This window comes from Oratosquilla oratoria, chromosome 8, assembly GCF_046742065.1.
Source record: "Oratosquilla oratoria isolate Oo_2021 chromosome 8, ASM4674206v1, whole genome shotgun sequence".
Lineage (NCBI taxonomy): Eukaryota > Metazoa > Arthropoda > Malacostraca > Stomatopoda > Squillidae > Oratosquilla > Oratosquilla oratoria.
The window spans coordinates 18415039-18432375 of record NC_134784.1 but is presented as its reverse complement, the minus strand read 5'-3'; the positions used below and the strand labels follow the sequence as shown (position 1 = coordinate 18432375).

Sequence of the window (17337 nt, the reverse complement as noted above, 5' to 3'; positions counted from 1 at the left end):
TTAAATTTTCAATTCTGAAAGAATATAAGTGGAATACAAAGAACAAATCAGGTTTGGGTGATGGTTGTTCATATGATGGCAGTTCAAATATGGGAGGGATTACTGTGTGTATGTATGTATGTATGTATGTATGTATGTGTGTATATATACATATATATATACATATATATATATATATATATGTACATATATATATATGTACATATATATATATATATGTACATATATATATATATGTACATATATATAAATATATATATATATGAATATAAATGTGTAAGCATTTCATATATATTTATATATTTATATATATATATATACATATATATTATGCCAGCTTTGAGCAAAGGCTGACTATGACCTCCATGCTGTTTTCATTGTCCCTATAACATGTGGAAGCCATCATTATCATATCCTTCATACTCTTCTATTATCACATATACAATGCCTTGAAAAACGTGTATAAAATAGATAATGATATCTTAAACCCATTACATAAATGATGCAACAGCCATCAGTCTCAAAAATTTCTTGAAATATACAAATGTATGTCATTTCATCCTTGGTAACATGCATCATGTTAAGTTCAGTTGTCTTGAGGTTGAACAAAAACACCCGATAATTTGAGCCTCAATAGTAATTTCATCAATGACCACAACTTTCATTAAATCATCATAAAAAAGCATTTGAAACAGCCACTACATTCCCTTTCTACTCTACACAGTCATCATTCCATCAGTGCAAAGACATGTCAACACTCATTCCTTTGTCAAGTACAGATTATTCAATATTCAACCCTCAGAAGTATTTTGTCACCAAGTCACACCACTTGAAATGTTGCAATGTGTTCTCTAATCAAGGCTGAGGTACTAGAAAATATCAGGGCAGCGGCTCCAATCCTGTTTTTCTTTGCACTCCCAATACTCGCCCTTGTACTTGTAGATAAGGCCACCAGTCTCCTCATCTTTCTCCTTCAGGAACCAAGTAGGTTGATATGCTGGATATTCACGTCCTGTAAATAACAGTTAATCATTAATTCAAAGATGTCACTTAAACAATTATCATATTTAAAGAATACTAAATCCAAGTGTAGGTGTAAGTGTAAGTGCATATAGGCTTGGCAGTGAGAAGAGCGTAGAAGAAAGGGAGGCTTTTTGGATAGATTTAAATGAGTGCATAGAGGATTTAGGGAGAAATGTCAATGTATTAGTATTGGGAGACCTTAATGCTAGGGTAGGAAATGATCCAATTGATGGAGTGGTTGGGAAATGTGGAGTTCCAGGAAAAAATCGTAGTGGAGAGTTGATGGTGGAGATGTGTCTAGAGAGAGAGTTGATGATAGCAAATACAGTGTTTTGGAAGAAAGTCAAGCATAACTACACATGGGAGAGGGTGGTGGAGGGAAGGGAAATAGATAGAGCATTAATGGATTATGTAGTGGTAAATAGGATTATGATAGAAGGGTTAAGGATGTACATGTGCTAAGGGGAGAGGGTGGGGGAATATCAGACCATTTTTTGGTGGAAGGTAAGTTGAGAGTGGAGGATAGATGGAGAAAGAGGAAATGGACAAAAGTTAGGGAGGTGCTTAGAGTGAATTCTTTAAATGAAAAGGAAAAGGAGAAGGAGTACAAAAAGAAGCTGAAGGAGGAGTGGGAGGGAGTGAAGGATAGAGTAGAGCTAGGTGTAGAGGAGGAATGGGGATGGTTCAAGGAGGGAGTCACAAAGTGTGCAAAGATGGTGTGTGGAACAAGAAGGACAGGAGGATATAGAAGGAAGGGTAGTGAATGGTGGGATGAAGAAACAAAGAAGGTTGTAGAAGAGAAGAAGCGAGCTTTCTCAGATTGGTTACAAAATAGGACGAGGGAGTCATATGAGAGGTACAAAGAAAAGAGAAGTAAAGCAAAAGGTAAAGGAGGCAAAGAGGAGAGCAGATGTGAAATGGGGTATGAGTATGACAGAAAAATTTTAAAGTAATAAAAAGATGTTTTGGAAAGAAATTAAGAGAGGTAGAGGAGGCGAATCAAGTAGAGAAGAAAAGGTAAAAGGTGCAGATGGAGAGATGATAATGGAAGAGAAGGCAGTAAGGGGAAGATGGGCAGAGTATTTTAGGGAGTTGCTAAATGTGAAGGAGGATGGGGAGGGAAAGATAGCTGCAGTGGGAAATGCTTAGAAAATGACAGTGATGAGTGAGGAAAATGGAGGAGAAATAAGGAAGGATCAAGTGAAGGCAGTTGTTAAGATGATGAAAGCAGGTAAGGCACCTGGTCTGGATGGATACCATGCAGAATGTCTAAAAAAAGGAGGTACAGTGATGGTGGACTAGCTGGTGAGGTTATTTAATGTTTGCTGGAGAGAGGGTAGAGTGCCGGAGGACTGGAGGAGTGCCTGTATAATTCCACTTTACAAGAGAAAAGGGGACAAGTGTGAATGTAGTAGTTTTAGAGGGATTAGCTTGTTAAGTGTAGTTGTTGTTGTCATTCCCTAGACTGTCTGTCCGAGCAGTCCCGTCTCCCCAAGGAATGCTACAGCCGAAACTGGGTTTTCCCACAAATCCTTTATAGAGTGTATGTTGTGTTGTTTGCGTGCATGATTGTGTATAATGCAGTCTTCCATTATGTGTTGTATGGTATGGGGTGAAGTGTTACATCCTGGGCAACTGTTCACAATGCGGTCATCCAGCCTCTTTTGGTAGCTTTGAAGTGCTGGGTGGTGGCCACACCGCAGTCTGGCCAAGTGGACTCTGTCCTTTCGTGGGAGAGAGGATTCAGAAGGGTGGATATCAAGGGGTCTGGCATGCAGCAGTGTGTTGTCTTTCAGTGTGTTAATGGAGCGGTGAGTGATATGATTATGAATATGTTTCCGGAGGCTGGTATTTGGTGGTTGTGGAGGAAGAGAAGAGAGTATTTGTGCGTAATAAAGGTCTTTGGGTGTTGTTTTAATGTTTCTTGGTGTGTGTGGGTGTTCTGCTATGTAGTGTAGCAGGTATGATGTGTTTGTGGTGGCTGCAGCAAGTGTTTGTGTGCCTCTCATGTCGAGGTGGTCCTTGACTTTGAGGACTTTTGTTTCATGGTGTAAATGGTCTGTTGGTCTGTTAAGTGTAGTTGGGAAGGCGTATGGGAGGATCTTGATTGAGAGGATTAGGAGAGGAACAGAGGGAGTAATTGGTGAGGAACAGTGTGGATTTAGGATGGGTAGAGGTTGTGTAGATCAGATTTTTGTGGTAAGACAGATATGTGAGAAAGCTATAGGAAAGGAGAAGGATGTATTTTGGGCTTTTATGGATCTGGAAAAGGCTTATGACAGGGTAGACAGAAAGGCACTGTGGGAGGTTTTGCGGATATACGGGATAGGAGGTAAGCTTCTAGGAGCTGTCAAGAGTTTTTATGAGAGCAGTAGAGCTTGTGTCAGGATTAGAAATGGAGAGAGTGAGTGGTTCAAGGTAAAGGTGGGACTTCGTCAAGGATGCGTTATGTCGCCCTGGCTGTTCAACTTATACATGGATGAGGTAGTGCAAGAGGTAAATGCAAGGGTAGTGGGTCAGGGATTGGAGATGGTTAAAGAAAATGGAGAAAAGTGGGAGGTGAGCCAGCTGTTGTTTGCGGACGACACTGCGCTTGTGGCAGGATCAGAGGAGGGATTGAAGAAGTTGGTGACAGAGTTTGGGAGAGTATGTGATAGAAGAAAGCTAAAGATATATGTGGGTAAAAGTAAGGTGATGAGATGTACAAGGGGTGAAAGTGGCAGTAGACTGGAAGTGAGCATTAAGGGAGAGCGACTGGAGGAAGTGGATAGTTTTAGATACTTGGGTGCAAATGTGGCAGGAAAAGGTGGAGTGAAGGTGGAGGTAGAATGTAGATTGAGAGAAGCAAGTAAATGCCTTGGTGGATTAAAAAGTGTAATGAGGAATAGACATTTGGGAATGGATGCTAAGAGGAGACTGTATGAAGTAGTGATTGTGCCAACAGAACTGTATGGGGCAGAAACATGGAACATAAGAGAGGAAGAGAGAAGGAGTTTGAATGTGTTTGAGATGAGGTGTCTGAGAAGTATGATGGGGGTTACTAGGCTAGATAGAGTGAGAAATGAGGAGGTGAGGAGGAGAAGAGGGGTGGAAAGGGAGTTGGGAGATAGGGTTGATGAAAGAGTATTGGGATGGTTTGGACACATGGAAAGAATGAGTGAAGAAAGACTAGTAAAAGAGGTATGGAAGTCAGATGTGGAGGGAGTGAACATGAAGGGGTGTCCTAGGATGAGGTGGATGGATGGGGTGAAGGGGGCTTTGGGGAAGAGGGGAATGTATGTTGAGGAAGGATGGGAGAGGACAGAAGATAGGGGTAATTGGAGAATGGTTGTATATGGATGATGTGATGCATGAGGTGGAATGAGCGGGGGATGGGGGGTGAGGTAGTATGTGTGAGCAAAATTTGACACAGCCCGAAGGGATTTCTCCCCGTCTTCTCCTTTTATGCAGGGGGGGACGGAGAGGGGAGGTTGCCTTGCTGTGGATGTGCTGTGTCTTGCAACACTGCTTCTGACCCAGGGCAGTGGACAAGGTGCAGGGATGACACCCCGTCATCCAGGAGGTGCTAAGATAAGAGGGAGGGTGGAGGGGTGTGGAGTGTATTCAGGGATGGAATGGGTGGGAATGATTTTATGCCTTTTCCTTTTTGGCTACCTCCCTTGTAAGGGGGAAAAAGCCTTGGTATATGTATGTACAAAGAAAACTGGAAATATTACTTTTATGTGCAACTTCAACTGTGGGGGGGTAATTTAGGAGGAATGGAAGACAGAGAGTGAAGAATATTGGGGCAATATATTACTATAGAGAAATACATATATATAGCCCTGAGTGAAATAGAACCAAAGAGATGCAGAGATGATAAACCCACAAGTCTGGACCTAATTCTAACAAGAGAGCCTGAGGTGATAGAACTGATAGATTACCATGGCCCAATAGGATTTTTTTTTTTTTTTTTTTTTTTTTTTTTTTTTTTTTTTTTTTTTTTTTTTTTTTTTTTTTTTCATTTTCTAATGGGGCAATGACCATTACTGGCCACTGGATTTATGGATTTCTTAACATTCAAATTGTCACAAGCATACCTTCTGTAGCAGCTGCCTCTGCTTCTGACTCCCTTTTCCTACGTGTTGCTCTCTGTTTCTCTTCTAACCTAAGCTTCTCATCATTTGCCTCATCCCATCTGCCTTCTTCCATGAGTCGCTGATCTGGACGAGTTCTTGAATCTGTTGGAGCTACATTCTCTTCCTGTTCATTAAGTTGGCAGGCCAGTTCAGAGAAGTTATAGTATCTTTCTGAATCAGCACTGTTATAATAAGAAATAAATGGTTAACACTTCCTACCCAATGAGAGTAAAACAAATTACAAAATTATCATCACATGATACATACATAAATATACATACCAAAGGCTCTTTCCCCCTTACAAGGGAGGTAGCCAAAATGAAAAAGGCATAAAAATCATTCCCACCCATTCCATCCCTAAATACACTCCACTCCCCTCTACCCTCCCTCTTGGCACCTCCTGGATGACGGGTCATCCCTGCATCTTGTCCACTGCTCTGGGTCAGAAGCAGTGTCACAAGACACAGCACATCCACAGCAAGGCTGCTTCATTAAATCGGCAACCCCCCCACTCCATCCCCTCATGCAGAAAAGGAGAAGACAGGGAGAAATCCCTTCGGGTTGCGTCATTTTTTTCTCACACATACTACCTTACCCCCCACAAGTTCAAGTCTAAGTATGATAATTGGATAGTTGGAACTGTACATGAATTTGAGTTTAGTATATTAGAAAATTAGAGAATAGGAGACAGGACCCAACAAGCATTGCTCCTTTCCTGTATACTATAATTTGATAAATACCTCATGGAAATTACACCAGGAGATACAGGAGATACTTAAGGTAGGGGAAATTACCTGTAGGATTCTGGGAAATGACTGATGTAACAGCCCAGAGTGATAACATGTTTAGATTAGGTCAGCGCAAGAGGAATGGCATGCATCCAATGAAAATAAAATTCAAGCCACAAGCTAGAGTAAATGAAGTAATTAGCAAGTCTTGGAAGTTAGTGCAATAGGTAAAAAAAAAAAAAAAAAAAAAGTAAAGATGCAAATGAAGAGGAACCTGTAATGACAAGGAAGATCTAACGGAAAGCTAAAATAAAAAATCAAACGAGGATAGATGATATACAACAGCTTTTTTTTTTTTAACTATTAATCAGGATGTGAGGAAATGGTTTCTAAAAAGATACAGGTGGGCAAAATTCAAAGTCAAAGTAGCCTATGCTAATGTAGATGGTCTATTATCAGCCAGGTTGGAGATGAACAACAACTTGAGGAAAAAGTGAGCTTATTTTGTGTTTTGTGGAGACCAAACTCCCAATACAATTTGATCTAGAGTTGGAGAACAATAGATACACCTCCTGGAGAAGAGACAGAGAAGGTAAAATGGATGAGAAGTGACATACAGGTGGAAGAAGCAAATCTGAGTGAGGGCAAGACTAAAGCAATCCACCTGAAAATTAGAACTAAAGAGCACAATAAAAGAGACTTCATGGTGCCATTTGTCTCCCCCAAGACAAGAGCTAGGAATAAAGCTTAATATCAAGAAATGCTACTGGACACATCTCTTCTCCTAAAGAAAACTATTAAGCAAAGTAGCAATTCAGTCCTTCTTGGAGATTTTAGTTGCAATGAGGTCAACTGGGGGGGATGGGGGGAAGCAAGTGGCAAATCATATTCCTTGGGAAATACCCTGTTAAATATAGCAATGGAGAGAACAATGACTCAGTGAATTGACCCGCGTAAGATTTGATGACATTTCCACAAGAATAGATCTACTATTAACCAAAGAACAAGACATCATCAGCTCATTGAACTACCTATGCCCCATAGGAAAAAGTGACCATGTAACAATTCAATTTTGGCTGGAGGATGAGGAAATAGAGCCAAGTAATGAATCACACAGGGAAGGGAGACTCAATTATGGGAATGCTGAGGTCAAATTTAAATATGATAATTGGAAATCAAGGATACAGATTAGGGTGGAATTGTACTGGAATCTTAGGCTTGGTATGATAAAAACTGGAAATTAGGAAACAGGATCCAACAAGCATTGTTCCTTGTAAACTATAATTAGGTAAATACAAATCCACGACCCATGCAATGTACTCTCACTCAACCCTTCACTTTTGTGTCTCACCCTCACTTGCTCACCCAGAAACAACCACATGGTCTCAATACCCACATCCTCATTGCACTATGCTCCATCATCAGGTGAGCCCTTGTTTTTTACCCTGCTCCCACACCCAAGCATAAAATAGACAAAGGCATCCTCCATGTGTATCCTTTCCCCTCCACAGAACAGCTTGGCCAAGCACTAAAACCAGAGGCTGTTGCCAGTTTCTTGGAGGCCACAGGTGTCTGCAAGAGGGACCAGGGGCAATGGATTGACTGAGAGGCTGTCAAGTCCTGTAAAACTCACCTGGATATTTACTTATCATTGAGTCATACATATACTAAAGACTTTTTCCCCTTTACAAGGGAGGTACCCAAAAAACAAAGGCATAATAAAACACTCCCACCCATTCCATCCCCTACATACTCCCCTACCCTCCACCCTCTTCCTTCCTTCTTATCTTGGCACCTCCTGGATGATGGGTCATCCCTGCATCTTGTCCACTGCCCTGAGTCACAAACAGTGTTGCAAGACACAGCACATCCACAGCAAGGCTGCTTCATTAAATCAGCGACCCCCCCCCCTCTTCATCCCCTCATGCAGAAAAGGAGAAAACAAAGAGAAATCCCTTCAGGCTGCGTCAATTTATTTCTCACACATACTCACCCCACCTCCCACACTCACTCTCCCTCATGCATCACAGCATCATCCATACACAACCATTCTCCATTCACCCCTATCTTCTGTCCTCTCCCATCCTTCCCCAACAGACATTCCCCTCTTTCCCAATGCCCTTTTTACCCCATCCATCCATCTCATCCTAGGTTGACCCCTTATGTTCACTTCTTCCACCTCTGCCTTCCACACTTTTTTTACTAGTCTTTCTTCACTCATTCTTTCCATGTGTCCAAACCATCCCAATACTCTTTCATCAACCCTCTCCTAACTCCCTTTCCACCTCTGTTCTCCTCAGCTCCTCACTTCTCACTCTATCCAGCCTAGTAACCCTTATCATACCTCTCAGGCACCTCATCTCAAACACACTATCAAATTTGAAATACGAACAAAGATTGAAGAAATTACATCTATCAACGCTGGAACAGAGAAGAGAAAGAGGTAATTTGTTGACCATTTACAGAATTATGAAAGGGATGGAAATTCTCGATAGAGACGACTTATTAAAATGGGACAGAAGAGAAACATGAGGACACGAAAAGAAGCTAAAGAAGGACAGTTACAGAAAAGACCTGAAAAAGAATAGCTTCCCACATAGAGTGATTGATGTCTAGAACAAACTAAACAGAGAAACAGAGTGCCAAAACTATACATGATTTTAATAACAAATTGGATGCGGAGAGATACAAAAACAGTTCACTATGAGCATAGCTCTCGCCCCATAAAATACATACATATACCAAGGCTTTTTCCCCCTTACAAGGGAGGTAGCCAAAAAGGAAATGGCATAAAATCATTCCCACCCATTCCATCCCTAAATACACTCCACACCCCCTCCACCCTCCCCATAAAATACTAGGTAAATACACTCAAACTCCTCCTCTCTTACTCTCTTATGAGTCATAGGACAAGTAAAAACACATCTTGTCTTACATAATTTGTGTGTGTGTGAGAGGAGAGAAAATTGTACATACATTGTATTGTTCCAATCCTATGGCATTCCTTTTTCAATGTGCACACTTTTGAACCTTATTCACATTTACATGAACTTCCTTACTATTTCTACATAAGGATGAAATCTAAATAACTGAAAATAAAATCAAAATTGCTGAACACAAACAGTAAAGCATCTCCTGAATAAATTCTGAGGAAGGCATACTGGTGTCATGTACACAGGCCCAAGTGAAATACTCACAGACTTTGATCTAACAAGACATTTACATGACAACTTAGTTCTACTATACATATCTCAGAAATGCTTACATTATAGGTGTTCTCCTCCAAAGTACTTTTGGTGGTCCAGTTTCATACACAGGCTTGCCACCAGACCTCTGTGACTGTGAAATAACCTTACATGCTTCCAACTTATCATCCCATGTTCCAGTAATGAACCATTTAAATGTTCCTTCTGCATCCATAACATAACCCGTTACCTGTTGAAAGGGTATATAATTAAGAATATAAAACAATATAACAAAAATAAATTTCATAAAACTATTTCAATTTCAATACTGGTAGTCACTGACTTACAAGCATTTTGTGTAATCATTAATAAAGCAAGCAGTATAAAATTGTGCAAAGTGATTGAACTTTGTCCATTTGGTGTGCCTATTGGTGACTGTCTCTACATATTTTTCATTATACTTTTCATGACTTCATTATATTTTCTTTCCCACCCAGGTATTTCCTTACTTTACCTTATAATCTATTTCCACATCTACTCCTCCATTGAACAATGCCACCTGTAACCCTAACTAGAGGTGTGCAATGTTAATATAAGTTATAGAATAAATTATTTCTAACTCAAGATGAACTCTCCCAGTGCAAAGCATAACATAAGAATGAGGCTGCAAGGAACCATAAGGCCCACATTAGGCAGTTCCATGTCCATTACCATACAACATCCACATCCATAAAGTTATCCAATCTTCTTTTAAAACAACCAATTGTTTAGGTGCTCACTACATGGTTATTAAGCCTATTCCATTCATTAACCACTCTACTGGTAAACAATTTCTTGCTATTTCCTCCTTAAATCTAAATTTGTCCAATCTAAATCCATTACTGTGAGTCCTGCCCTGTTGTCTTAATATGATGATTTTGTCTGCATCACCCTTAGTAAATTAAGGTGCCTAAGCCTGTCCTCGAAAGGTAAATTTCTGAGACCATTTATCATTTTGGTTTTTCTCCTCTGTACTGATTCTAGTGAATTAATATCTATTATATAGGATGGAGACTAAAACTGCACTGCATAGTCAAGGTGACTAATACCAAATAGAGTTTGATAACTGCCTCTGCACTTTTATTTGTAATTGTCCTAGCAATGAAACCTAATGCTCTGTTACTCTATTCCTGGTGCTAATGCACTGTTTCCTGGATTTAAGGTCAGGACTCACTAGCACTCCAAAGTCTCTCTCACATTCAGTTTTCTCTACAAAGGTGTTATCCATGCTATATATGCTTTCTGGGTTGTGTAAAACTATGTTTAACACACTGCATTTTTAGATACTGAAGTTCATTTGCCATCTGAATGACCATGTGAACAATTTAAGATCTTCCCGCATTATCACAGTATCTTCCCGACCTAATTTCACGCTCTATTCAAGTGTCATCTGGAAACTTATTAACATCACATAATCCAACTGTCCAAGTTATCTATATACATAATGAACAACAAGAGACTGAAAACTGGGCCCTGGGACTGGTCTCTTATATGACCAATTGTCCTAAATATTTCCTCAGCTTTTCAAAATTAGCTCTCCTGAAGTCAGGTACTAAAATGTTATTCATACCATTAAATTCTTCTCGTCTATTATCAAATCTTATTTCTTGATGATCAATAGTGCCTAGACTATCACCCACTTGTACATTTTTTGTTAGATCCTTATTGTTAGTTGAGCAAGTCAGGTATTCTCGACTTTTGTAGGAGGGACATGATTCCCAAAGATTTTCTGTAGAAATATAATTTTGAATAACTGAAGAAATGCAAAATTACCTGTTCTTTAGGTAACTTCAATTCCCATAAAAAACATACTTATGAATAACTGTATTGGCAGTCACTTTCCTCAAGTGAATATATATGATAAATATGAGCAATAAAATCAGATCTACTTACCTTTTTTGGAATTTCTCTTGAAAAATAAGAGTATGGAATAAATTTTAGGCAACATTTATCTCCTGTTTTATGATTCACAATCTCCATTTCCCCATGGTTGTCAAGCCAAAGTTTGCCAACAATCATGTTGTGTACTGTGGTTGACACTTTCCTCCAAGTGTAATGGTTACCTGTAAATGGGAGTTTGTATGAGAAAATGAGTGAAGGAAATGTTTGTTTTATGTCTTACTATATTCCTTGATAAAAACAACAATTGTTGCCTTGCGTTCCTATCTATCCTTCTGCCTTACAAGGGAGGTAGCCAAGTCAAAGACATCCACACACTCCCACCCATTCCACTTCCATACACCACTCGTTTCCCTCTCATCTTAGCTCCTTGTGGATGAAGGGTCATCCCTGTCTCCTGCCCATTGCCTGGGTCCAAAGCAATGCAGTAAGACACAGCACATCCACACCAAGCCCTCTTAGCTTAACAGCAACCCCCTTCTCCCTCCCCTCGTGAGGAAATTAGAGATGGATGAGAAATCCCTTTAGGCTGCATCAAAATATCCACACCCAACCATTCCACTTCCCTCATCTCCTGCCCTCTCCCTTGCCTGACATAGAAATGTGAGAAAATGGGGGAGAAATCCCTTCTGCCTACATCAAAATATCATCCATACACAACCATTCTTCAATCACCCCTATTCCTTGCCTTCTCTCTTCCTTGCTCAAATGATATACCCCTCTTGCTCAAAGCCCTTTTCACCCCATCCATCCATCTCACCCTTGGTCATCCCTTCAAGTTCACTCCCTCCACCTCTGTTTCCAATACCTATTTTACTAATATTTCTTCCCAATAACCTTTCATCAACCCTATCTGCCAACTTGCTTTCCACCCCAGCTCTCCTCGTCACTTTTTTCATTTCTCACTCTATCCAACCTTGTAGCCCCTACCATACCTCTCAGACACCTCATCTCACAACGGATTGGAAACCTTCATTCATTATTTCTGCCTCAGCTGAGGCCTCTTCTTGGTGATCTTTTCCCCTGTGTTTCAGTTTACCATTTATGAACCTGTAAAACAGTTTTAGTTCATTTTTGCATTTTCCTACTACCCTTTCAAAATTGCTTTCTTCCTGTGAGTTCTGGTATGGTCATTCCTAGTTTGTAAGATTATTTTGTTTTATTGCTTCTTTTCTTTCTCCATTTTTCCAAACCATCCCTGGCCTTATTTGCAATCTCACATTTTTTGTTAAACCAGTCCCTGTTTTTGTTTCTTTAGTCTTTGGCACATGTTTGTTCACTCCTACACATCTTTCCCAGTTTCACCTTCATCCACAATATCCTTGAGGAAACCTCCTTCCACTCCACTACACATTTACCTATCTCTTCACTTACTAGTATAGCCACCCCTTCTCACCCTCGCCCTCTCTTCACTCCTGCGAACCTCCCACTTACATTCCCAAATTCACACTCGCCCTTCCCTCTCACCTTTGTTTCACTCAAAGCCAACACATTCATCTTTCTTCTCATAAACATACTACCTATCTCTTTCCTTTTACTCTCATCTGTGCCACATCCACATACATTAAAAGACCCAAACCTTAGGGTGCTGGCTGGAAAACTTCTAGACCCTCTTATGCCTTTACTTTTTTTAGGAATATCCCCTGTGGGGCTACAGGGAGAAGGATGCCTGGTCCCAATCCCCGTCCAATTTTTCTCGCCTCTTATGATCCAAGTGGAAATAATTGGTGGCAGTATTCTTTTTCCCCCACCACAGGGTAGGCAAAACAAGGAAATGAAATTCAGAGAAATGGTACAGGACAGCAACAAGTGGTTGGGGGACAGCATAACGGAGGAACAGTAGCAGTATAATATAAGTTTCATCATTTCTCTGTGAGCAGTCCTCCTCTATCACAGACAAAATGATGTGTGGCTCTGGTCCTTTTGTAAGTCCAAGAAAGTACAATCAGCCCATCTATCCCTTTCTTGTATTATATCTATTAGTCTTGAGTAAAAACAGATTAAATTTGTGGTACATGATCTTCCCTGTCTGAACCCAAATTGTCTTGGGTTTATTATATTGTTTTCTTCCAGGTGTTTTACCTATCTATTTTTGATCATTTTCTCACAAATTTTGGCTATAGTGCTTGTTAGTGAGACAGGTCTATAGTTAATTGGTTCTTCCTTGTTTCCTTCTTTATATATTGGTACAATGTTAGCATTTTTCCAGTCTTTTGGTATTTTTCCTTCTTTAAGTGAGCAACTTATTATGTTATACATTTTGTCCATTAGTTCTTCTTTGCATTCTTTTAGAATCCAATTTGTAATTCTGTCTGGGCCATGTGATTTCCTAACATCAAGGTTTGTTAAATGTTCCATTACTTCTTTCTGTGTTTTTATGCATGAGGTCATAGCATTACCAATAGATCAGGCCATATATGAGCTCTGACCTCTCATCCAGGAGGTTAATAGCTGTCAATCATAAGTCCATGGTGAATCACACACACATACACATTTATACATCCATATGCAATGGGAGAAAGAGTGTGTAGTACCTTCCATGACATTACCTGAGCTATTGAAGAGAAGATGTGCAATACCAAGTGGGATGATTTGAAGGTATTTGCCCCGGAATTTTGAGGACATGCTGAACTCCTGCCAACTCTCCCAGCCAACCATTCCCTCTACATGTTGTGCCACAATTGGGGGATGATGCGATACCTGCAATACATAAGTAAACTAAAACATACATATAACAAAAGTAGCTAATATACATATACGTGTTGTCATGTCCAACTTTAAAGCAGCTGCCCTGAAAAGGTAAGGAGAGGAAGTCAACTCCCTCTCACCAAGAAATAGAAGACCAAATCCAAACCCTGCCACAAATGCCAAATGGACACTACACTTGCCCTCCTCAAGGAAATGCAGTCCCAAAAATACAACCCTGGATCTCCCACTCATCCATGTACATAAAGGGGTGACTGTGCCCAAGACACTGTATGGAGCCAAGACCAGAAATTTAAAGGAGGCAGAAAGGAAAAGAATGTATTCGAGAAGTATGGTGGGAGTTATGAGAGTGGATGAATTGAAAAGTGAGGTGAGGCAGAAAGTAGGGGTAGTTTGAAGACAAGGTTGTTCAAAGAAGACTGTGATAAATTAGGTATGTGGTTGGAATGAGTGAAGAAAATGAGCAAAAAAAAGTGTGGAAAGCAGAGGTGGATAGAGTAAACCTGAGGGGAAGACTGATAATGATGTGGATGGATTGGGAGAAAGGGTCATCGAGTGCAAGTGGAATGTCTGTTGAGCAGGAAAGGGAGAGTGCTGGTTTCATGATCTCAGTATATGTGTATATATATGTGTATATATGTATATGTGTATCATACTAACATGTAACAAAAATATATAAATAAAATAAAAATAATTCTTTCCTTAAAGGGAGAGCAATTCCCCATAAGCTTTGCTTCATGCTCTCCCCTTTCAACAAATAATTTTGTAAAAATTTTGCATATATGTATGTATAAATTGTATTTTATTTTGTTGAATAAACCTTAACTAGTAATATGAAGGGATACAAATATACTATATATATATATATATATATATATATATATATATATATATTATATATATATATATACATTATATATATATATATATATATATATATATATATTACAACCACTCCTCGTTTAACGACTACAATTAGGACCAGCGCGCCGTCGCTAACCGAATTGGTCGTTAAGCGAAAGTGTATACATATACATACATGTACTGTATGTACAATGTCCAGCAATACATGTATCTTTATTTTCGTGTATTTTCCCTCTTTTATACAGTACATTAAAGCTTTATTTACTGTTTATTTACGGTGGTTAGGTTCCCGAAATTACCGTATATGACCAAATCCGCGTATGCTGACATTCCATATTGAATACCGGGGTATTTTTTTTAGTTTCGACCATGGGCGCAATAGAGCAATAGAAAATTAATTATTAATTTTGTAAATTAAAATGTATCAACGTAATATGCAATTTTGTGGGCGGAAATGAAAGTAAAAAATACCATGTTACAAGAAAATATGCTAATGAACGAAGTCGGTAGCATAGGATTGGGACGCCATCTTGTCGTCTGCCAACGTCTCTCACGACGACAACGAGGACGAGCCGGATGACATTTAATTTGCAGGTAATGATTTATCAAACACAGGTTAGGTTAGTTTAGTTTAGGTTAGACGAATTCATCATCCTTTTATTTCTTCGACATCGGCATCTATCATAACAAACATGGTGTACCATTCGTCCGACATGACTTCGTCACTTACGAAATTTGTTTTAGCACTTTTTTTTATTTCCGCTCACAAAATTGCATATTACTTTGATACATTATAATTTACAAAATTAATCATTAATTTTCTATTGCTATATTGCGCCCATGGTTTAAACTAAAAATTTACCACTACCGGTATATACTGTACCCCAGGTAGTTTTTGCAGCTTGCAGGATGGTAATGTAGACCTAAACTTCAGAACACTTTACCTCACAGCTAATATCCACCGTACAAGTTCAATTATAACATCATATAAAATTTGCCTCAGCCAACTTAATTATCGTACACGACGTCGTAACTTCCAAGATCTAAGGAATAACAGGTCTAACCACTTCCGACCGAATTTCGAGGGAGTTGGCGCAGCGGGCCCGTGAACGTCACCTGGCTGTTCAAAGTGGGGTTCACGGGTCCTATAGCTGTCAGTTGAAGCTGGTCCGTCGTTCGGGTAGGTTGTTGCCTTCGCTCGCACCGCTCCACGCAATTAGTTATATTCTGACAAATATTATATAAAATATATATATAAATATATATAAAATATTATAGTTCCTGTCTATATATATGAATATATAATATATATATGATATATAATATATATATATATATATAATATAAAATATTATAGTTCCTGTCTTCCTTGGCGTTTCACAGTTTTCTTCAGTGTTTCACAAAGAGAAAATGGACCCAGCCTAATGACGTCAGAAGCTGCGCAGAATAATTCAAACGGTCTGACCTGTATATTTAGACCTTGGTAACTTCGGGAGATTTACGTTAAACGTCTGTCATAAAGCCCGTCGTAACTCCGCGTCGTCGCTAACCGAGTAGGTCGTTAAACGAGGAGTACCTGTATATAAAGGTAAATCTGTCGTATATGGTATTCAGATATTTTTACATGTCTACACTTTTATCACCAAAGTATTCTCCATGTGAAGCAGTATATCAGTCCATACATGTTTTTCACTGTACAAAACAGTTCTGGAACATTTAATGCCTCCATTATATATATATAATATATATATATATATATATATATATATATATATATATATATATATACAAGGAGCAAGATTGGGTGAATAGGGAGGGTGGGTAAGAGGGGTCATGTCTCATACTTAAGGCAATGTACGCTAACCAATTGTCGTGATGAAACCACCACTCTCCATTTTCCCACATGTCGGGGCATTTCCATTTCACTGCATCTCGCACATGCTTTAGAGCTACCAAGCAAAACTTCTGGTTAACAGTCTGACCAGGAGAAATTCTTTGTAGACAATTCCTCTCGCATTGAAGAAACAAATCAACATTGTCTTGACATTGGACTTCACTTAATGTGCTTTTTTGGGTCAAAGTGACATTGGATGCTTCTACTGACCTGACTGTTGCTTTGTTTCTGGGTTGCAACTGTAGCACCAGCTTTCATCACCAGCGATGACCTTCGAAAAAAGGTCTGGATCCACTTCCAAATCTTCTTTCAGTTCTTGGCACATATTCATTCGTGACTGCTTTTGATGATCCATGAGCAAGTGAGGCACCAATTTCGATGCAAGTTTTTTTCCCCCAATTCCTCAATTAAAATTCGTTGGCAGGAGCTCCAGGACACACCAGTCAAATCAATAAGTTTGTCAATTGTTTGGTGACAGTCCTTCAAGATCAGTTCATGAATTTTTGTGATGTTTTCATCCATTCAGAAGGTTGACAATGGACTTGAACAAGATTCGTCTTCCAGTGACAATTGACCATTACTAAAGCATGCAAACCACTTGAAAAACTTGTGTTTTGCTCATGGTTGCATCTTTGTAAGCTGTTTGAAGCATGATAACTCTTTCGGCTACCTTTTTCCCCAGCAAATAACAGAACTTCACGGTAGCACACTGCTCCTTCCTTTCATCCATCGTATAGACAAAATGGCACAAAACACTGTAATCATGTGTTCTCTGATTGAGGGAGTCCATAACAGCATGGGCAATGCCATGCTTTTGAGGTATTCCTGAAATGACCAACCAGTGTTATGCACTATGCTACCAAGGCATATAAAGCTTTCCA

At 39.4% G+C, this 17337-nt stretch overlaps 1 protein-coding gene across 2 annotated transcripts in view; it reads right to left on the bottom strand.

Annotated features, from left to right (window-relative positions):
• Positions 1-301: 301 nt before the first annotated feature.
• Osbp (oxysterol binding protein) overlaps positions 302-17337 on the bottom strand; it is a 261125-nt gene continuing 244089 nt past the window's right edge. For both annotated transcript variants that reach the window (XM_076188974.1, XM_076188975.1), the window contains 5 exons: positions 13542-13692; positions 10987-11156; positions 9135-9304; positions 5103-5323; positions 302-1012 (listed from right to left, as the gene is read on the bottom strand). In XM_076188974.1, coding sequence (XP_076045089.1) covers positions 870-1012; positions 5103-5323; positions 9135-9304; positions 10987-11156; positions 13542-13692 — 855 coding nt within the window. In that variant the 3' untranslated portion in view covers positions 302-869. The remainder of the gene's footprint in view (positions 1013-5102; positions 5324-9134; positions 9305-10986; positions 11157-13541; positions 13693-17337) is intronic.